Source organism: Annulohypoxylon maeteangense (genome assembly GCF_022496945.1).
Source record: "Annulohypoxylon maeteangense strain CBS 123835 unplaced genomic scaffold GGS22scaffold_6, whole genome shotgun sequence".
NCBI lineage: Eukaryota > Fungi > Ascomycota > Sordariomycetes > Xylariales > Hypoxylaceae > Annulohypoxylon > Annulohypoxylon maeteangense.
In genome coordinates, this window is record NW_025953253.1 from 1,855,007 (window position 1) to 1,875,218 (window position 20,212).

Genomic DNA, 20,212 nt, shown 5'->3' on the forward strand with positions numbered 1-20,212 from the left:
TATTTTTATTATAAAAAATATAATATATATATAAGTAAAGTTTTTTATTTATTTTATTTTTAAAATTAACGGTTAATAAAATTTTTAAAAATTTAATAAATTAAATTTTAATTTTATAAATTTTTAACTATTAATTTAAAAGAAAATTAAATGCTTAATAAATTATTTAAAAAAATTAACTTTAAAAATAAACTTAAAATAAACGTATAAAATAATATATATAAAAATAAAAAATATAAAATTTAATAAATATATAAATATAAAATTAAAATTAAATAAAACCTTTAATATTTATTAAATAAATAAGTAAATAATTAAAAAAGTATATAATATATTACGTTATAATTTAATATTTTCATAATAAATTAAAAATTTTAATTTATTTACATTTACGTTTTTAATTAAATTATATTTATATTTAAACTTTTTAATAATTTAATTTCGATTATTACGAAACGAAATTAAAAAATTAAAAAATAATAACGTTATTACGCGAAAAGTTTTTAACATTTTTATTATAAAAAACACGGTATATATATAAATAAAACTTTTTATTTATTTTACTTTTAAAATTAACGATTAATAAAATTTTTAAAAACTTAATAAGTTAAATTTTAATTTTATAAACTTTTAATTATTAACTTAGAAAAAAACCGATATTTAACATTAATAAATTAAGTGTTATAAAATTTTTTTAAATTTTTTCTTTTTTTACCGTTTATTAACTTATTAACTTTTAGTAATAAATTTCTTTAATAATAATATTATTATTTAAAATTTTAAAAATATTTATTAATTATAATAATTACGGAAAAACGTGCAGTAATAATTGTAAATTTTAAAGTTATTTATTATAAAATATTAATATAAAGAAGCACGTGATTAATTAGTTAAAAAAGTTTAATATATTTGATGCTTTGGCGGTTTAAGGTATTTCGCGCACCATCCTATGTGCATTTGCCCCGCGATGGATTGGAACTTCCCATCTTCACTTTTACAACAACATTAAACATTTTAAATTCAAATTGGAATACTCGGGGCTACTAACCATTCATCCATATCCTCTACGCTTCTGTTTTCGATAGAATCAGATAGATCCTCGTAGCAATCAAAATGCCTCCGGTTAGTAATTCTATCATTACCCTAATCACACAACCTATCTACCTTTTTGCAGCCAGCTCGCTAACATTTCCGAATAAATAGAGACACCAAACCCTTCCGCCGGCCCAGACCTCCTCCGCGCGCGCCGCCCTCCAATCCTTTTACTGCGAGCTCTGTTCGAAAGGCTATTCGCGCATGAACGACTACGAGGCCCACTTAGGTAGCTATGATCATAGCCATCGCCAGCGCATGAAGGACATGAAGCAGATGGTCAAGGATCCCACTGCAGGTGCACGCGCTAGGAAGGCCGAGGCAAAAGCAGACGGCCTCATAAGTATTAAACTAGGCGATTCCAATGCAGGTAGCACTGGAGGTGGTGGATTTAAAAAGGGAGGATTCAAGAAATCCGGTTTCAAGAGCGCATTCACACCGATAGGCGGATCGGTCGACGACGAAGAGAATAACAAGCCAAAGGAAGCGGATACGAGTAACAGCAAAGAAGAGAAGATCATACCGAGGGATCTAAATGTTGAAAGCGACACCGATGATGAGGGGTATGAAGTCTATAATCCTCGCTTTCCAACAGATTGAAGTATTCGTAGCCTGTAGTATTTACCTAAGTACCTACATAGTATGTACAGCGTACATCGACAACGCATAGGGCGTTCCAAGACTACAGCGGATAGGGCTGTCAGGATCCATGCATGCTCAGCTCTCGAATTGACTTAGGGCCATCAGAATCTAGAGTCCCGCGTCGCGTTGAAGAACTGGATTTAGGGTACAGCTTGACGACCAGAACGCGTCGCATCGTCTACCTAGTATGTACGAGTTTCTATCGAGTTCCGTAGGCATTGATGACCCATGCTATCCAAGTCTTAGATGGACGCGTGAAGCAGCGGTGGAGAATTCAAGATTGATTAGAAACCCTACAAAATAGCCAGAATACAATCATAGTTTATTTAATAGTAGCCTCATGAATTAGTAGATCTACTCATATCAAGAATACCATTACCAGAACGCTTGTATCCTCTTCTTCGCAGATCTTCCTCGCCTCACTCCTCTAGGGACCGACGGTGACGAAAACGATGTTGAATTCTCAATTGAGATAAGGTTCCAAAAATTCCCATCCCGGCCTAAACCAAGATGGAGCGGTCAGTAAATAGTTTTCAACTAGCAAAAACACGCACTCGGATTGCTCCTCACTGTGACGCGTAAAGCCCGTGCACTAAGATGGGGAAGAAAGGAAGAAAAATTTCCAAAACTGAGGGTGGGAGAGAAACCCTTAAGTAGACTCGAAAGCGGTCAGACCTGCCTGCCTAATCAGCCATAAATTTTGCCGTGTGGGGCAACTGCCCGCCAATTTTTAAATTTTGGTTTGTGGAACCTTAATTATTGTGACATTGTCGGGACCAATCAAAAAAGGCCTAGTTGATTTTTGACTCCACAATCACTTATGTATCTAAGTACTTTCGTTGAGTACACAGGTACATAGGTACTTACTTAGAATAATATTTTCCATATTGAATTATTGCACCAGAAAATCATCAAGGTTGCAATCTTCGTTGTTACTAATCATGAGAATCAAGTGAGGACCTAAATACCGATCGAAGGGAATTTATCCACCGAAATTATACTTCTTCCTCGCCTGCTTCTCGATGAAAAAAGGCCAAAGATAGTACAGGTGATGGGCGATAGCGTAGGGAAACTTGGGAATCACTAAATTGCCTCTCACTTCCTGATCCACGGCGCCCACGCACCTATCCGCAACGTAGTCCAGTTTGAGCCCTCGCTGATTCGGCCCTGCCTCTCGTGTCATCACATCGGCGTCAACTGCCGATGCACGGAAATTACCCTGGATGGTCCCTGGTAGGACGAACGTGAAGGCGATCTTGGGGTGCTCGATCGCGAGTGACTGGAACAGAAGCAGAGACGAGGCCTTGGTAGCCGCGTACAGCGCACGTGTCGGCGCCGGAATTATTGCGGCGACGGAAGAGATCAGAAGGATGGATGGCGAAACCGAGGTTCGTAGTAACATAGGAATAAACGTCAATGCCGCAACAAGAGGCCCGTAGACATTTCCCTGGGTCGCGCGAGCGGCGATATCGACGGCATGCCGTATGCCAGCATCACCTGCGTCATCATCTTTCCCAGGTTCTACACCAGCCAAACTCATGACCGGCTGCACGGCCGACACGCCAGCGCACACGCAGAGAGTATCCAGACTGCCCCATTTATTAAGTAGTTCCTCCCTTGCCCGCACCATGTCCCCGACGTCGCTGAAGTCGGCCGCCACCCAAAAGCACTTCTCCCCACACTCGCCGGCCAGCTCTGCGAGCTGTTCCGCACGGCGCGACACGATGCATACATGTGCGCCGCGAGCCGCGTACCGCTTCGCTATAACGCGACCTAGCCCGCTTGAGGCGCCTATGATAACAACCCGCTCGTCGATCGGCCGTACGCTTTTTTGCCTTCTAGATGAGATGGGTCGGCCATAGCGCCAGGCAAAGTAAAGTGTGGTTGCTGGAACTAAGAGTGTCGTCCAAGCCAGGGGTGTGGGGTTCACAGGCACCCACGATGGCCAATTCAACATATTAGGTAGAGGTGGGTGGCGGTGGTTTACTTGGTATATCTTTCCTCGCGAGTATTTGGGGTCATCCTTCAGTCTACGTAGTAAGTTTTATCGGGATTGCATTTGAGACTATTGCTATCGACCCTGAACCAGCTGGCGACAGTTGTGTGCTAGCGGGTTCAGGCGGGGTAGTTACCGTTGCATTTTCTCTGACCTAGGTACCTTCCTAATAGTCGCTATCGCTGTCGCTTCTCTTTTCCGATACATCAATTACATCATCGTAACTCATCATCATGTCTTTAACGACCCTTCCGACTGAGTTACATTTATACGCAATGGGGGATCTTCGATATCCTCATGATGTTTCCACATACTTTTATTTGTCCGTGCTAAAGTGGCATAACTGCTCGAATCCAACCAGATCATGTCACGAGGCAGAACTTCAAACGACTCTCATCTACGGAAATCGGTGGACGGAAGAGAATAGGTTAATCGAGGAGTGGTGACAGTGTATCAAGTAGCTAATACGACAAATTTATCTGGCCTTCCATAAGCCTAAATACCTGTATAGGTACCTATTAACTCTCTTCTCTACTACAGTATTCCAATTAGCCTTTTCTCAAATTTAATATTTCACTCTACAGAGGTGAGCTAAAGATTTGGACCAGCTTAAAGCACTCGCGTTTTCCTTCAGTGGCGATGGTGCCTAGCCCATAGCGGTTATTCACTAAGATATAGCGAACAGATCACTAACATTGAAAGCCCCCAGGGTTAAGGTTAACATCCATAGTGTCCATTAATCACCCAGTACTTCGTACCCGCTTTCCTATCAGGGACCTAGTCCGATTTTTGCACCAAAACCTTCGTGTTTACTCTGCTTTCAAGGTTGGTAATCATTGTCTAGAGAACGAAAGATATCTTCACTTACGCACCGCCATGGCTAAGTTATACTTACAAAGACAAGAGTGAAGTATCCGGAGAAAATAGGTAACTTAATGAACTAACTACATATTAACTACCCTATGTAGGTAGGTACCTACCTAGTCATGGCTTCGTCATCTAGAATCTACCTAGGTACATACTAGGTATATAACCTAGTCTCCACTTAACGAGAGCTGAATATCTAGCTGAAGAACGGCGTAATCTTTTCTCCATGCGTCCACTTGCAGCTCTACACTCAGCTGACAAGAGCAAGAGATCCATCTCTAGATAGACGCGAATCTAGAAAGTCTTGGCTAGATGGCCGACAAGGGTAGTAGGGTAGGTTACTTTGCATCACGCGAGGTTGCGGACAGTTCCCTAAAGAGGCAACTCGATATTACCCACGTCCGTCTCCAACTTTTATCTTCCCTATTGTGTACGTTGATGTAAAAAAAAGAAAAGAAAAGAAACAAAAAACAGGTGTAGTTGCTGACGCACGCAGAAGGATTTATTAGCCTGTTTCCAACTTTTGGAGATACATATGCAGCTGCCCGGCGCAGCGCATTGGTCCGGAAAACTATTTGTTCTCGATCCGAAAGCGATATGAGAACCAGTGAATCCTCCTATACATTTGAAGCACAAGGTCCGCATACATACGGTAGCTACCTGGTATCGTTCTATGCAATGTCCACATGGCATGCTGCAGAAGCTTGCGCGCGATGGTGCGATAGGAAAGACCCTCGAGGACCTCGTTCGCCCTCATTCGTTCAATTTCCAACAAGTTATAAGCACTACGGATAACCTTACATATTCACCACGTGGTGAAAATCTCGCTTCATAACCTTGTAGCGCAGATGAGAAGCTAATGATATCAGTAAAGGGTTAGCACTGCCATTCTTGTTTCAGAGTAAGTACCTACATATGGTATTCTTGCCTCGGAGGCTCCTTGTATCGTAATCCGAGCTGCTGGCTCTACGCAGATAGACGGGATGGCCGTTTAGTCGAGATTAACAGATCGGGAATACTACTACGACCAATTGCTGCATAGAGGAATCCTACGCTCGCAAACATATATCAGCGATGATCCGCCTGTGTGTTGCGCCCGGATGTCGCTCAACGTATCTACCCGTCTATCGGTCGACGCTCCGATGCTTCACTACCCATTGTCAGACAAATTTCGGGTATTAATCTCGCGATGCGGCTCCTAGCGATGCTTGCGATATTTACGAGCTGCGTACCGACTTGGTGCTGCGGCTCGGGTACGTCAAAGATCGACAACCTGATCGTATTTGGCGATAGCTACACGGACGAGGGCCGATTAACATATTTCCTCACCCACAATTATAATCCACCGCCTCCAGGTCTCTACATACCAGAGTCAAATTTGACATCGAGCGGCGGGCCAAGTTGGCCTCAGCTCGCCTCAAAAAAGCTTGGCGCGACGACATATAACTATGCTGGTAAGCAACCTACCCACATACATCCATATTAAGTAGATGCACAATTGATACCCACGATTCTATATTCTCGTTACCGATAGATTAGGTCCAATGTTTTCTCCCTCCCCCTCCCTCTCTCTCTCTTAACCCCTCTATATCTTTCTATCTATCAAAAATACTTATACAATAAATTGACATTGAGACTTCAGTGCGCGGCGCGGTGTGTACCAACATCTTCCCGGGCGTACTCCCCACTGTGGATGACTATGAGGTCCCAGCTTTCTTGGCCGACGTAGCCTACGTCAATTCTACGACCGGCACTAACACGCTCTACACCAACCGGACGCCTGACAATACCATATACTCCCTCTGGATAGGTGCCAACGATCTTGGCATCAACGCGTTCCTTACAGATTCTCAACCAGCGGGGGGAACCCTTGACGCCTTCATCGATTGCATATGGCCGACCTTCGACAACATCTATAGTGCTGGGGGACGCAAGTTCATCCTTTTTAACGAGTCACCCCTTAACTATGCGCCGCTGTATAGGTCACTTGCACATGGCGGAGCCGGTAACGTACCTCGCTGGCCCGACAAGGAGTCATACAATACGACCGAGTACGAACAGAAAGTACTCGAATACGTGACGCTCACCAACACTATCTTCGACTATGGCTCTCCATTCCAGCTCCTAGTAAAGAAGAAGTGGCCCAATGCGTCTTTCAGCATCTTCGACGTTCACCAACTCATTTCCGATATTTACAACTCGCCATCCGATTACCTGGATGCTCCAGCCAACGCCACAGGGTTCTACGCAGAGTGTCCAAGTACGTTGCAGCTCGGGACGGCCGGCTGCGAGGTCTCCTCCAACCCGCTATCGAGCTTCTTGTGGTGCGTGAGACGACGCTGATGTTGCTCTGAGAATAAAGAATATGCTGACATGATGCAGGTACGATGAGCTACATATGTCGCCGAAAGTTCGTAAGTTCTCTCCAGCCTCTACATTTCTTTTCGCCTTCAGGTTGCTTACTCTACTCTCAGATGAATACATAGCCACTGAATTTGTAAACGTCGTGAATAAGAACTCTAAATATGGCACTTACTACTAGTAATTATAATGATGGATATGAACATAATTGTATCGGGGTCCTATATATGTATTTAATGCTTACCTAGCCATAGGCAGTCTAAGATGAGCGAAATTAGATAGCTGTAGGATATACGTGGGGATAAATATTTTCGTAGTAGGGGCCAGCGCATCAGCGCTTACTATACCTACGTACGTACGCCGTGAATCTGCTTTGGTTATAAATAGACCGATCACATAATTGTACCTTTTTGCGGTGTCAAACTTTGGAAAATATAACCGTAAATCTTTTCGAGGGTGTGAGCGCTATGTTAGTAGGTATCATTGATCGCTTTAGAAGACTCAGCATAGCCTAGGTACGTTAAGAAGAGACTTGTTTTGCACCATTTCTAGAGTACCTACCTAGGTAGTTATAAAATACCTAGGTATCTAATGATATAACAGGTAGGTAGGTACCTAAGTAGTGTCTTGTTGACGTTCTATGATTCAACCGATACCCGCCATTCCGTAATCGAGATAGACCTTCTAGTACCTAGGTATCAATCATACTTCACGGCTCTCGCACCGAAAACTTTTCTTTATTCCTCATGTTGGGCACTTGGCTTTTCCTCCATGACCAATCTACGAACACATTTATACCCTCTGAACTTTCGCGCTGGAAGCCTCGCTTCGAACTGCAACAACACAATATTAGCGCAATGCACATCGTAAATCTTGTTGTGAGGGGAATATGTTGATTACCATTTCGTCAATTTCCTCGAGTGTGCGGCCTGCAAGAAGACGTATTAGTGATTGATGATGCGTTGGGCTCTATATAGTATAGACATTGAATCTCACCTTGGACTTCGGGTAGGAAGAAATAAACCCAAACTGCTGCTACAATAGAGCTTGGGAACCAGATATATCCATATCTTGGACCCCAATTCAGGGAATCGGGGTTTATAAAATCTACAGTCATTTAAATTAGTCTATAAATTCCCAATCTAAAAATACCGAGAAGAGAATTGTCTTACATGGAGCAGTGAAAGTCGTAATCCACGCGGCAAGAAACCCGGCCGCCGCGCCTAATCCGAACGTGTAGCTTCGTAGTCGCTGCGATGGGAGTTCACCGCCACATAACCAGGCATAAGTTGCTACCATTCCCTAGATTTTGCCGTTGTTATGATATAATATTTTGAGGGCCATATTCGAATACTCACATTGTAACTCATCATGTAAAGACATGACAAGGCTACAAGAACTACCCCCGTAGCTCTTGCGCCTGGATTCTTGTCGTATACGACTGCAACAATCAACTGGAGAATGCCACAGGTTCCAAGACCGGTCATTAGAAGCACGCGGCGACGACCATAGCGTACCACAATCAATAAGTTGACAACGATGGCAAGTAGGCCGATAGCGCTAAGAACGCATCCCATCGCAAAGGGATTAGAAACTCTGGCCATCGTGAAGAAGTACGCCTTATACGCTGTGAATAGTATCAGTCTATCTCAAGGTCGTTAGATGTGCGGGAGATCTTACATATGATAAACATGGAGCCGGTGGCAGCTTGCAATGTGACTCCACAAACTGCAAGTACCGTCCGTCTTCTATCTATAGGGTTCTTGAACATATCCAAAAGGCTAACTTCGCTACCCATTTCGCGCTCTTTATCTATCGCTGCTTTTATCTCTGCGACCTCGATGTCGACTTGTGCGCCGGTTGGTCTGAGCCACTCCAATGATTTATATCCGTCTTCAATTCGATCTTGCAAGATCAACCAGCGAGGGGACTCTGGTATGAAGAATAGTCCAACGGTTAGGATAAGGGGCACGATATATATGAGTCCTAATGGGATTAAGAAAGCCGATCTGTCGGCGCGTGAGGCGGTCGCCCAGTCTACGATTGTACCGATGAGAGTTCCCTAAGTAAATAACGGTATTAGAGCGTGATAGGAGCTATCAAATCGATTGGTGACTTACAAGAGACGTGCAAAACTGGAATGCGGTCAAGAAAAGTCCACGGTACTTTGCTGGACTACTTTCCTGGATAAATAGCTGAGAAAATGTCATGAAGTAGCCGTTGGCTAACCCGTTGAGTAAGCGTCCAACATAAAGCGCGTTAATGTCGGTTGTGGTCATCATGATAATGTTGGAAACGACACAACCCAAACAAGCCATCCTTAGACATGCCTTTCGGCCTAGCTTGGCTGCTATCAAACCTGCAGTAGCAGAGCTAACGAAAGCGCCTAGCGTCATTAACGACGTGATTAGTTGTTGTCTCACGGTTGAGATGTTCCAGCCGATTGCGGTTTCCGGGGCTGGGTGGCCATAGATCTGTGTACAAGTATTTATCTTAGATGTATCCCCTACATAGATTAGGTATATAATATTCTACCACCATATCGACGTACCTTGAGAAAGCCTGGCATGGCTTGTAGACCTCCTATTAGGCCAAAGTCGATTCCATATTGAAAAGGTGACAGAACCATCAAGCCGCAAGCCGCGAAGCACCGCCAATGAGCGCGCATGGTTTCATCATCTCTGATGGCCATTTTTCTCTGTCCACGCCTCGGATACTCGATGAACTCGAACGTATTGAGATATAAGCAGTCAGGTTCGAGTATTGTAGGGGTTCATACAATCGGCACAATAGCAATATTTAGGTACGCGCTCGATGAGGGAAACCCTGCAAGTGCCGAAAAGTCCAGGACACATTCAATGATGCCAAGCAATAGCTATGTTCTGAATAGGCCCGTTACTCCATTACCCCAGATTTGGGGATTTGTCCGTTGATGCTCTCCAATATTCCCCACATCACCGACGAGGATAGATTCAGGCTGTTGTGGCTACCTACCTAGGTAGGTACCTAGGTAGGTAGCTATTTTTATCACAAAAGTCAACACAACTCATCCGCATAACCTGGAAGTGATCTAGTATCGCTAATATCGCTACATTGCCTGTGGAGTGATTTACACCCTTATTGATTCATCGTGGCGGGTGGTCCATCTGTCCGTGCCAAGCCCCAGAATCACAATCTAGGTCCTAGTACTCTTTGACTTCCTCTAGAATTATGTCGTAGACGCAGGTGATACAAATTTCACCTCAAAATTCCCTCGATAAGGGCGGGAGTAAGTTTTTTGGTACCATTTTGGCCTATAATTACTCCATTGAGATGATTCGGCATGGTTTCCTATGGTCGTACAATCGCGATGAGATTCAAAGAAATAGTAGTATTCCAAGGTTAGTAAACAAAGATCGACCGTAACTTGTACTAATAGAGGCTGTTGAGGAGTTTGAGAAGTACGAGACGGCTCGTAGATCTCGTCAGTGCGAAGGAATTCTTGGAATTGAGCTCTTCCGAGATTGTTGTGGCTTGAGCTCCTGTATCTTAGAGCATTGGTATGACCACCAAGTTCTCCGTAGGATCACTATCTTCACCATCGATGGTCTGGATCATTATCGAAGCTTTTAATGTTGGAAGATTGTTTTCGTAGAAAGTACCTAGGTAGACTCGCGAACAACCATATTAGAGAACCCCAGCGGCATATTTTCTCTGAATTTCGATGCCAGAATACGATGCTGCTGAGGTTACAAAGGCGTTGGTGGCTTGACGTCTGTATCATATGGGACGGCTTGAGGGGTTGCGCTTTCTTCTGGCTGCCCAAGTACCTAACTTTTGTCGTTGCTCACGGCTAAGATGCCTAGCGAACATGAATGGCATTCCTTCTGGAATTGTCTCCGCAGTTAAAAAAAAGCCGCGCTACGTAGGTCGATTGGCGTGAGAGGGGCTTTTATGATCAGCTCTCTCGCAGAAGTTGCTCTGAATCGTCAGGTAAGAAGCATGAATGCTTCATCGATCTTGAATTCCATAGGAAGCGTAGCCAGCTCGAGCTTGTTTATTCCAAACACCGGTGGTGAAGAATGATGTAAAAATTTTTAAGAAAAAAGTTGGGACGTTTTAGAGTGGCCAATAAGGCTGAATCCGCTAACCTGCCAATTCAATTAATGTATTAAAATATATACAGTATAATATAGTATAATACCGTACAGTCTGATACATATTCCATACAGTTCTCTGAATCTTATAGGGGTTTATAGCGCTACAGGTCGCTGAAAGCCCTGTAATATTTAGACTTTATAGCGTATTAGTTCCTTATAACTTATAGCCCTGGAGGTTACTTTTTAGGTATGTAAAAAGCCCTAAAACTAACGCTAAAGCCTTTTGAGGTTATTATTAATATTTCAATCTTTTGAAACGAATTAAATTAATTAATTAATCCGATTCAACCGATTAATTCGATATAGTTGAATGCGTAATAGGTACCTAGGTAAATAAAGATATTCGGGTGGTAGTTTAAGACGGGGGTGTCACGTAGCTTACACTAAGCCTTATTAGGAGGTAAGTACCCGCCTAGTATGTAAAAAGGCTGTACACTATAACCCCTATAAAGTACAGGGCTTTTAGCGTCCTGTAGCGCTGTAACCCCCTGTAAGATTCAGGACACTGTGTGGAATATGTATTAAACTGTACGTGACTGTACTGTATTACACTGTATACATTTCAATACATTAATTGAATTGGCGGGTTGGCGGAATTGTTCTTATGGTCCACTCTAGACTGATCTTGCAATTGGATGTATTAGGTACTTATTTTCGTGGTACTTACCTAACAATGTGCTACTTAGTACGTAACTAGTACCTACCTAGGTAGGTACTACCCTATATATAATAACGGCTTCGATTCAAACCTTGTATCATTTCGTGATCATCTAGATAATCAAATCTACTATTATGTAGTTGGCCTCATCAAAGGTAAAAGGCTTTGTATAGTTGTTGTATCGAAACTCTGTGTGAATTTTCTTATGGAAGTATGAATTATTAGTTGTCTTCTAATGAGTCGTTTTTTTATCATTATTAATATGTTTTTTACCAGTCCTAGTAGCAGCAGCAGTAGCATTTTTTACAGAAGTTCTGGAGGCAGTTGCCCAGGTTCTTGTTAAGATCCATGGATCACACAGTCTACCTACCTAAGTAGTTACTTACTAGGTACCTCTAGGTAGGCAGTAAAGATCTTCAGATGTTTTAACGACTTCTATCCTACATAGTTAGTTCCGATGATAGAAAGCCGCGTCCCGGCCGGTCTTCGTACGGGTCCACTTCAATATACAGTCATAGGCATTCGGTTGCTGACGACCAAAAGCACATCCATACTTAATAACGTAGGTGCCGTAAGTTCTACCTATATGGATATCTATATCACTTGGTATGTCCCTTTTATACATACTAACACTTGAAGGGTTATTACCCTCACCATTGGAGTCTTCGGTGAGTAATGCTTATAAGAGCTCTATGTGCTATGCATAGCATAAAGACCACAAGCTAAATGGGTTCTCTATCTACTAGGCATAGTAATAGACAGATAACAAGGAAACTAAAGTGTTTTAATGAGGAAACAGTCAACAATACTATCTAATAAGTGCAAAATACAACTTGACGAAATCCTATTTACCGTGGAAGGGGACATAGATGATTAGGTACTAGGTGCCTAGGCAGTTTCACTGATGAATCCCCAATCCTTGAATTGCGTCGACTGCAGCATCTCAACTCCTGTAGCATATCAAGGCTGAGTACGACTAGTACGACTACTGAGTAGCTAGATGCCTTTGGGAATAAAAGGCCTCCTACTACCTAGTAAATTTCGAAAGTACTACAGCTAAGGCCTCTAACACACCTAGATTCTTTTCTATACGAGCTTGAAGGCGTACCTACCTATCTACCTACCTAGTACTCTTCCCATCCACACCGCAAACAATAACACGCATCTCTTCCCCCAATGCTAGTATTCCCATCCGTGGATATACGCAACTTTCCTCTTCATTAGTAGCCCAGCTCAATCCTAACTTTGCACAACCCATTCCTGACCTCTCCATTTATCACAAGATGGATAACAACGACGCGAATCAAGAGTGGATTCCTGATCACTGTAAGTTTTTCTGATATAATTATTCACGCCCATGGCGTGATATATTATTCCCTCGATTCCATGTCGCAATATTTTATTTTACTATTGTATTCCCAGCCATTCAAAGTACCTTCTATCTTACCCAATACGATATCCCAGCCAAGAGGTAGTCCGCTAGGAAGCTAGCCGAACATACTTCAAAGTCCTTCTCAACGCGCCTATCTCCTTTCTTTACTTAGGTACCTACCTAGTATTGTATATGCGAAAGCTACTAACGATTCTTATGAATTTCTAGACAAAGCCCCCTCCGGTATTCCAGACCAGGATACGGAGACTCCCGGTTGGAGCAATCCGAGTCAATCTTACGTTGACAACGATAATCAATACAATCACCGCAGTCGTAAGTATTACCTAACATCATTTATCAGGAAATCCTCCCCCCCTTCCCCACATATCTCGAATTTGATTGTACAATCAGAAAAATATCGGAGCTAAGTCCAAGATATAGAACCAGCCCTCCCGAGTGGACCGACTATGGATGATACAGCCTCTAATCATCCCGACCATGGAAACCTGAATTTCTACGATCAGGAAATATCCGGTCAAGCGGCTAGTATGAATGCGTATTCAACTAACCATGACGCCAACAACCTTTTCCAGGCTAACCAGAGCACTACAAGCCAGGGGGCGATTCAACCTGACTCCATGGAACACCAGTTAGCGTTCAACTCAGCTGTCACAAATTATGGTATCTTGATTCCGCAGCAGTCTGCAAACCCGTCCCATTTTCCGGCATTTTACCCCAGTAACCCTCCCGCTCATGAAACAACATCTGCTCCTATGACTGGTACTCAGACTGGAGGTATCAATATTCAAGAAGGAGCTGCCCAGGGCCACGCCGAAGAGAAACGCTTAGCGTGTCAAGAGCCCAATTGTACTTACATGACAAAAGCGGGAGCCATGACCCCCAAGGGCAATCTGAGAGAGCACGTAATGTTCATTCACTGTGGTGATCGTTGCATGTTTCCACAATGTAGCATCCCAGTGGTAGGAGTTAGATCAGTCCGCGACCATCTCAAGAAAGCTCATCCAGCCATCAAAGTTGAGGGCAAGTATAAGTGCCCGTGGCCAGGATGTAAGAGGTCTAACGTGAAGACGCTGTCGAGCGCTCGTCGTTGCGTCTTTACGCATAATCACCATGAGTTTCATCGCCTGAATCCGCAACAGCTACAGCCGACAGCACATCGACCTGTTATTACCACGGGCCAAACTCCCGTATCTGTTTTGGTGCCATCAGCTATGCAGAACATGGCTGCATCAGTGCCTGTCATTCATGCAGGACATCCTACATCAGGTCCTATATCATTCCCGGTGCCCGGTATACCAGCCGCACAGACCCAGCAGCCTACAGCGGACTACTCGTCGTACTTGACTCAGTCCTCAGCACCTACTCAAGTGCAACCGCATACGGTAGAGTATCCTTCGAATGCAAGTAATTCGATACCAGCCAGTCAATTGCAACAATTTGCCGCCATCTCTCCCTCTAGCATCGACCCCAACGTGCCGGCGCCCCGCATGCAGCAGCCCTCAACCGGTTATTGGCCTTCGGCATTAGGACAAACTTGGTCTCCTGATGACACAACACATCCTTCCTCATGCTCATCGACCACGGCCCTCCCTGCTGGCCAGAATTGTCAGCCTGTATCGGCTAGTCCTTCTCGTGAGATGGCACTGGAAAAAGAGTTGGAGAAAGCGTTTGAGGAAGATTATGAAGAGGAGTCAGACAAGAAGCTTAGGAAGGGACTTGAGGAGTATCTAGGCGCAACGCCGCAAGAAAACTAGGATTCTCCCGAATGACACCTGCTATGATGCGTTCAAGTCGCTAAGGTATGATTCCAAGAGCAACGCTATATTTCATTATTAGAGCTAACATGTCATATAAGCAGACCCCATTGAAACGAGGGAATGGAAACCGATGGAAATGCTTACCTACCTACCTACCTAGTAGGGACTTAATAGGTAGGGTGGCAATCATTTTGCTATTATCTCATCTCTGTTTCGTCTTGATTGCCTCCCACCAAGGTCCCTACCAGCCAATCGGACCGTACCAATGTTTCTAGGGAACTTTGCTGTAGTGGTCAGGTCTTCGTCTGGCTGCAAAGACTTGGGAATTTTCTTGTCGGCTTTAATGGATCGTGTTCTGTTTTATTACCTACCTAACTAGGTACCTAGGTATGCGCAATTATAGGATTGCATATTCCGATAACGAATTGATTTCCTTTACACTGAGTTCTTGACTTATACCTAGTAAAAGTATTGTGATACGACGGTTGGTTAAAAAGGGGTAGACCCAGCTGCTCCCAACTGACTGACAGCTGGTGAATTAAGTGGAGATTCCTGTTAAAATTCACACACTTTGAAGCCATAGGTATTTTTCTCTTTTTTTTCTTTATGTCATTCCCACTTGATCAATATCAACTTTCATAATCTAGCGATATATCATGAAGTGTCGAAATCGGAGCTCATGCAGTCTTCGAAATGAGCTTGTAGACTCACTTGTCCCAGCAAGATGTCCTCTATTATCGTGTCGAGTCAGCCAGCATCCAGTCTATTGACGGTGATCATTACAACATCTCCGACACCTTCTGCCCCTTCAACGGAACTTATATCGGCAATATTATCATCATTCCGCAATCATTGTGCGCTCTTGTTATCATGTCGCATAGTTATTGTGTTTGACACGTACGATCGCATTGCACCTCATGCAAGGTTGAAGAAAGGTCAAGTTACTCCCGATGGAGCCATGACATTTGATCATTATAAACATAATGTTATGCAACTCATTCTAAGAGAGTTCAACCAGGATAGCAACATGGAAAGCTTAGTTAGGGGCCAAGGCGAAGCCGAATTCGGCCATAGTGCCGTCGAAACCAACGTCGTTTCCTTCTTGACATCACAAACGCCCGACAAACAAGTTACCTTCATAGAACCGGCGAAACGGTTAGGGTTTGGGTTGGCTATACGTTCTGCCCTAAGATTAATTGTGACACCCTTCGTCTGGGTGCAGCAGCATGATTGGCCTCTAGTCTCTGATATTACCTTGGAACCGCTATTGGATATCATGAGAGTAACCGAGTCCGATGAGAAGGCTCCGGTAAAATATATCTGTTTTCCATCCATACGTTTATTATCATACGCAGAATCTGCGCATGTTACGCATTTCCCTGTGCTGAAAGGTCTGACTGAATCTCTCAAACGCGATTTCGTTACGGAATCCGGTGCCAGCATCTCCCTTACGCCAATGTTTTTCTGGCATGACAAGCCTCATCTAGCGTCCACCGAACATTACTTATCCCGCGTCTTCCCAAGTCGTCTTTCAGTGTCCAGGGGAGCCTTCATCGAGGACACCATTGGACAACGATCAAGGAACCAGATGAAGATGGGGAACTGGGCAAAGTGGGCTACTTGGCTCTACTACCCTGATAACGGAGACAAACTGTGCTTGCGGCATCTTCAGGGGCGCACGTGGCAAGGCACGGAAAAGGAGTTGGAAATGAAAGCTGTCTGGATGGCGCGGAACGCACAGAAGATCAACCGAGTCGAGCAGTAGGAATATCCGTACTTACATAAATACAGCCCCAGAATCATCCTGCCATCAATTAATCATCCTTAAGGATAGGCATGGAGATATAGTTGCTAAAGATAGATCCAGGTTATCGGCAAATGGGGAAGACATAGGAGTTAATGGTTTTAAATTCAATTTTATGCCTTCTCTTATATTTTTATCCATGTTTTTGAACTACCCTTCACCCCATCGCTGCGTACAGTCGCGTGTACACGGTCGCCTGATGTGTGTAACGGATCGACCTGGCTCAAGACGTACGAATCCTGGTAATACATCCCCTTATTCCTCATACCTGTTCTTCCGCCGTCGCCCCCTAAGTCCGCCTCGCTACCGGTTCTACTATGGGTCGTATCTCGCGTCAGTCGGTCCTCATCATCATCCATATACCGCGTTTCTCGCGTGATGTTAACCTCTTGCGTCACGAATATTTTACCCCACTCCATCTTTCGCAGTACCGGCCAGAATATCGGAACACTAGCACATATTGATGCTGCATCTACTTCAAGAACGGCCAAAACGATACTGATAGGCCCGTACCATGTGGGATCCCGAGTAGGCCATGTAGCGACTTGGTGTTCAATAATCGTTACCAGCCGCCAGGTCGCAAAAACGAGAACGCTATGTGTCTATGGTGAGTAATACAGCTCTTCGGCAGGGTGCGCAAGATCAAGTCGAACTTACAATATACCCATAGAGAGCAAGCCAACGAGCCGTATGCGAGTACACGCTGTCGCGCCGTCTCTGAAGAAGAGCGGAAGCGGGATGATGAGCACCAGAGTGTCGAGTAACATGTTTATGGCGGCGTGGCTCTGGAAAGTGGCGATGAAAGGGGCCGCGTACGATGAGCCGTAGCCGAAACAATTTGGACCACCTCCGTCATCCCAGAAAGTGTATACAGGTACGCATGGTACCCAGGCAAGGAAAGAAAACGCCACTCCCCAGAGGGCGGTGAATATGATTAGAATAATTAGAAACCGGCGAACGAAGATTCCCCGTTCGAAGACCCGAAGATACTGAAGCAGAAGCGCCTCTTTTATTAGTGCCGTCGCAGTTACGTAGGTGGCGTTTCCGATGTAAAAGGTCTTCAGGAAACCCTTAGCTTGCCAGGGTTGAAGTAGCAAAAAATGCTTGCCAAGGCCAGTCGTGACGCCGACACATACTGCTATCGATCCAGCAGTGACCATAAGCTTGCAGTGTTAATTCAAAATTCGCTCATCCTCGCAGACACGAAAGCGCCACTTACCAAATAGAGCAGAACACATAAATCATCCCATCCCGGAGCCCGGACTATCAATAATCGAACATAAAGTCGAAGGCTTACGCATATCCACGAGACTATCTGCAATTTTAGAATTGTGAGAATCAGCCTTCATCCCATACGAGACGAACTCCTAGTATAGCGGTATAGCGGTATGGTGGTATAGTAATATAACGGCACGCAACATACCAGACACGATATAACAACTCCCCATATTGTCGCTGGTCTGTTGGATATGGGTTCCGGTTCATTGAAATTGTCGGTCGAGTAGCGAAACTCCGACATAGTCTCCTTCAACGACCCACGGAACAAGCGAATGGCCGCGAAGTCTCGATTTACCAGGCCTCACACGTGGTGTCGAAAACAACGCGGGGAAAAACACGGCATCGAGTCAGTAAAAAACGAGGTTTCCTTTTTTAACTTTTCTTTTTCTACTTTTTAGATTATCAAAGACGGGTGATGCTCTAGATGTAATAGGTGCATCTCACCGCAGAAGATATGGGATTAGGTCTACTAACTGGCAAGCAAGCCAGGGGCGCAGAAATTAAACAGGTGACGGCGAGGGATGCGAATGCTTGGCAATTGTTTTTATTATGGATTACGGCTTACATACTGTACATATGCCATGTCAGTGATAGGATTTGATACATGCGTGAGATCCACTCAAGTCCATTGAATCCTTCGAAGAGAAAAGAGTGTTGCCCCAGATTGAAGACCCCTACTCTTCGACACGTCAAATGCAAGAATTGACGGATGATACCACCCCGTCGATATAGTTATGCCGAAGGGAAGGATTAAAAGCCTACCTAGTTACCTACAAAGTGACATCGAGCATAGTGCTACTGTGCCTAGCCGTATCAGTCGTATCTACCTAGTACTTACTTGTGTTCTTCATTAATACATACATATGTCGATTTACCTGCGTATCAAGAATTCCATCGATGTGCTAGGTAGTCGTGAAACTTCGAAAAGCTTGCTAAGGCGGTGCCGTTGGCTGTAACTGGCAATGATAGCTACATATCGGTAATCCAGAGTTACATCGCTCCGCCTTCTCGAACATGGCCTGTCCGATTCCAGGGTTGGGGCTGACGGGTAAAACAGGACAGCTGATCCGCCACGGCGATCAGTACCATATCTACCTAGGTACTTTGCCTTCAGTCTTCGTTGCTGAAGACCCTACTGTCATACTTCCATAATGATATACTTGAAGGGGTGAGCATGATATTGAGTAGGTAGGTACCTAGTACCTATTCAGGTAGTATATCTCTAAGAGCTATCATCCTGTAAGTACAACGGAAGGCAAGCGATAGAGACACGAGGGAAAATAATGGATGTGTTTAAAGATCGCAGACGATCCTCGTTCCAACGCTGCTGCACGGATGTCAATCTAGGATTTGTCGTGCATACATAAGACGCGTACCCCCCGTGCAGATAGCTAAGGCTCGGAATAACTATGATGCCCCTTGCAGTATTGGTGACAAGCCAATGAAGCCATGAAGCCATACTACCATAAGTATCACTGTATTAGCCATATCTGGCTCGGTGCAGTCGCCCGGCTGCCGTAGGGGCACCAGGAACATGGATTCAGGGAATATTTGTTAAGCCCGCTCCATCCGACAGCCAAGATTACAGCGTACCTAAGTACCTAGTAGGTATTCATGAGTACTATTTGGCTACTAATTACCTAGTGGCCAGAATACGGCAAGGATTATGGAATATTCCGACTTACCTCATATGGTTATACGATTTTAGATGGCGCCATGTATTTTCCATCTAAGCTCTAAATTCCGTTACTTACATAGGTAGGTATCAAACCTACCAGATTTACATACGGTACCACCTAGGTAGGTCTAGCTATATGTAATAATACATAAGCTGACCAAAATAGAATGACAGCCCTCTTTTTTCTCTACAACCAAAGGAGAAAACAATCTATTACCTGCATACCTTGGATCTTGGTATCTTATGAAATACTATGTACATACCTAATTATTTCATCGCAATGGATATTGAAACCAATTTGCATGATGCAAGGACCAAATAAAATCCGAGCCCATCCAAACTATTATTTGGTTAGCTCATCCATGCCATATTCCGCTCATTGGAACTTCGAAACGACACTCTACTTTCTAGAGACCGTCGATCATCGAGTATGAATGCGGAGGAAGGATCTTCTGAGTCAGAGGTGATTGTATGCGTGGGGCATGGGTCAGGAAAACAGACTACCTACCTAGGTATTGATGATTTTAACCTAGCACAATACTACCTG

At 44.0% G+C, this 20,212-nt stretch overlaps 7 protein-coding genes across 7 annotated transcripts; 4 read left to right on the top strand and 3 right to left on the bottom strand.

The window, feature by feature from the left end:
- Window positions 1–974: 974 nt before the first annotated feature.
- GGS22DRAFT_128471 (uncharacterized protein) lies at window positions 975–1,982 on the top strand. The gene is made up of 2 exons (XM_047958401.1): window positions 975–1,122; window positions 1,204–1,982. The coding sequence occupies exons 1-2, from the start codon at window positions 1,114–1,116 to the stop codon at window positions 1,690–1,692; spliced, it is 498 nt and encodes a 165-aa protein (XP_047820255.1). The 5' UTR covers window positions 975–1,113; the 3' UTR covers window positions 1,693–1,982.
- A 525-nt stretch (window positions 1,983–2,507) lies between these two features.
- On the bottom strand, window positions 2,508–4,282 carry GGS22DRAFT_160781 (NAD(P)-binding protein). Its single transcript, XM_047960984.1, has one exon. It carries the CDS (start codon window positions 3,689–3,691, stop codon window positions 2,717–2,719), a length of 975 nt encoding a protein of 324 aa, XP_047820256.1. The 5' UTR covers window positions 3,692–4,282; the 3' UTR covers window positions 2,508–2,716.
- A 921-nt stretch (window positions 4,283–5,203) lies between these two features.
- On the top strand, window positions 5,204–7,358 carry GGS22DRAFT_160783 (carbohydrate esterase family 16 protein). The gene is made up of 4 exons (XM_047960985.1): window positions 5,204–6,051; window positions 6,240–6,921; window positions 6,980–7,011; window positions 7,072–7,358. Exons 1-4 carry the CDS (start codon window positions 5,787–5,789, stop codon window positions 7,137–7,139), a joined length of 1,047 nt encoding a protein of 348 aa, XP_047820257.1. The 5' UTR covers window positions 5,204–5,786; the 3' UTR covers window positions 7,140–7,358.
- Window positions 7,359–7,477: 119 nt separating this feature from the next.
- Window positions 7,478–9,970, bottom strand: GGS22DRAFT_160785 (general substrate transporter). The gene is made up of 8 exons (XM_047960986.1): window positions 9,510–9,970; window positions 9,079–9,432; window positions 8,639–9,020; window positions 8,317–8,585; window positions 8,131–8,260; window positions 7,955–8,065; window positions 7,859–7,887; window positions 7,478–7,791 (listed from the first exon to the last, which is right to left on the bottom strand). Exons 1-8 carry the CDS (start codon window positions 9,648–9,650, stop codon window positions 7,696–7,698), a joined length of 1,512 nt encoding a protein of 503 aa, XP_047820258.1. The 5' UTR covers window positions 9,651–9,970; the 3' UTR covers window positions 7,478–7,695.
- A 3,068-nt stretch (window positions 9,971–13,038) lies between these two features.
- Window positions 13,039–14,902, top strand: GGS22DRAFT_187669 (uncharacterized protein; the record flags this gene model as incomplete). The annotated part of the gene is made up of 3 exons (XM_047964623.1): window positions 13,039–13,081; window positions 13,356–13,460; window positions 13,569–14,902. 3 exons carry the CDS (start codon window positions 13,039–13,041, stop codon window positions 14,900–14,902), a joined length of 1,482 nt encoding a protein of 493 aa, XP_047820259.1.
- Window positions 14,903–15,522: 620 nt separating this feature from the next.
- On the top strand, window positions 15,523–16,752 carry GGS22DRAFT_128506 (uncharacterized protein). The gene has a single exon (XM_047958402.1). It carries the CDS (start codon window positions 15,630–15,632, stop codon window positions 16,668–16,670), a length of 1,041 nt encoding a protein of 346 aa, XP_047820260.1. The 5' UTR covers window positions 15,523–15,629; the 3' UTR covers window positions 16,671–16,752.
- On the bottom strand, window positions 16,753–18,388 carry GGS22DRAFT_128513 (uncharacterized protein). The gene is made up of 4 exons (XM_047958403.1): window positions 18,133–18,388; window positions 17,929–18,024; window positions 17,367–17,872; window positions 16,753–17,303 (listed from the first exon to the last, which is right to left on the bottom strand). Exons 1-4 carry the CDS (start codon window positions 18,226–18,228, stop codon window positions 16,835–16,837), a joined length of 1,167 nt encoding a protein of 388 aa, XP_047820261.1. The 5' UTR covers window positions 18,229–18,388; the 3' UTR covers window positions 16,753–16,834.
- Between the last annotated feature and the right edge of the window lie 1,824 nt (window positions 18,389–20,212).

What these genes read in the sequence shown, in the direction of transcription:
- GGS22DRAFT_160781 (XM_047960984.1), bottom strand. Translation starts at nt 3,691, where the DNA reads ATGTTGAATTGGCCATCGTGGGTGCCTGTGAACCCCACACCCCTGGCT.
- GGS22DRAFT_160783 (XM_047960985.1), top strand. Translation starts at nt 5,787, where the DNA reads ATGCGGCTCCTAGCGATGCTTGCGATATTTACGAGCTGCGTACCGACT. An exon ending in GACGACATATAACTATGCTG is followed by an intron (nt 6,052 to 6,239) that starts GTAAGCAACCTA and finishes TTGAGACTTCAG; the next exon opens with TGCGCGGCGCGGTGTGTACC. An exon ending in ACATATGTCGCCGAAAGTTC is followed by an intron (nt 7,012 to 7,071) that starts GTAAGTTCTCTC and finishes CTCTACTCTCAG; the next exon opens with ATGAATACATAGCCACTGAA.
- GGS22DRAFT_160785 (XM_047960986.1), bottom strand. Translation starts at nt 9,650, where the DNA reads ATGGCCATCAGAGATGATGAAACCATGCGCGCTCATTGGCGGTGCTTC. An exon ending in CCATGCCAGGCTTTCTCAAG is followed by an intron (nt 9,433 to 9,509) that starts GTACGTCGATAT and finishes ACTTGTACACAG; the next exon opens with ATCTATGGCCACCCAGCCCC. An exon ending in TTTACATGATGAGTTACAAT is followed by an intron (nt 8,261 to 8,316) that starts GTGAGTATTCGA and finishes GGCAAAATCTAG; the next exon opens with GGAATGGTAGCAACTTATGC.
- GGS22DRAFT_128506 (XM_047958402.1), top strand. Translation starts at nt 15,630, where the DNA reads ATGTCCTCTATTATCGTGTCGAGTCAGCCAGCATCCAGTCTATTGACG.
- GGS22DRAFT_128513 (XM_047958403.1), bottom strand. Translation starts at nt 18,228, where the DNA reads ATGTCGGAGTTTCGCTACTCGACCGACAATTTCAATGAACCGGAACCC. An exon ending in GAGTTGTTATATCGTGTCTG is followed by an intron (nt 18,025 to 18,132) that starts GTATGTTGCGTG and finishes CTAAAATTGCAG; the next exon opens with ATAGTCTCGTGGATATGCGT. An exon ending in TATGTGTTCTGCTCTATTTG is followed by an intron (nt 17,873 to 17,928) that starts GTAAGTGGCGCT and finishes TAACACTGCAAG; the next exon opens with CTTATGGTCACTGCTGGATC.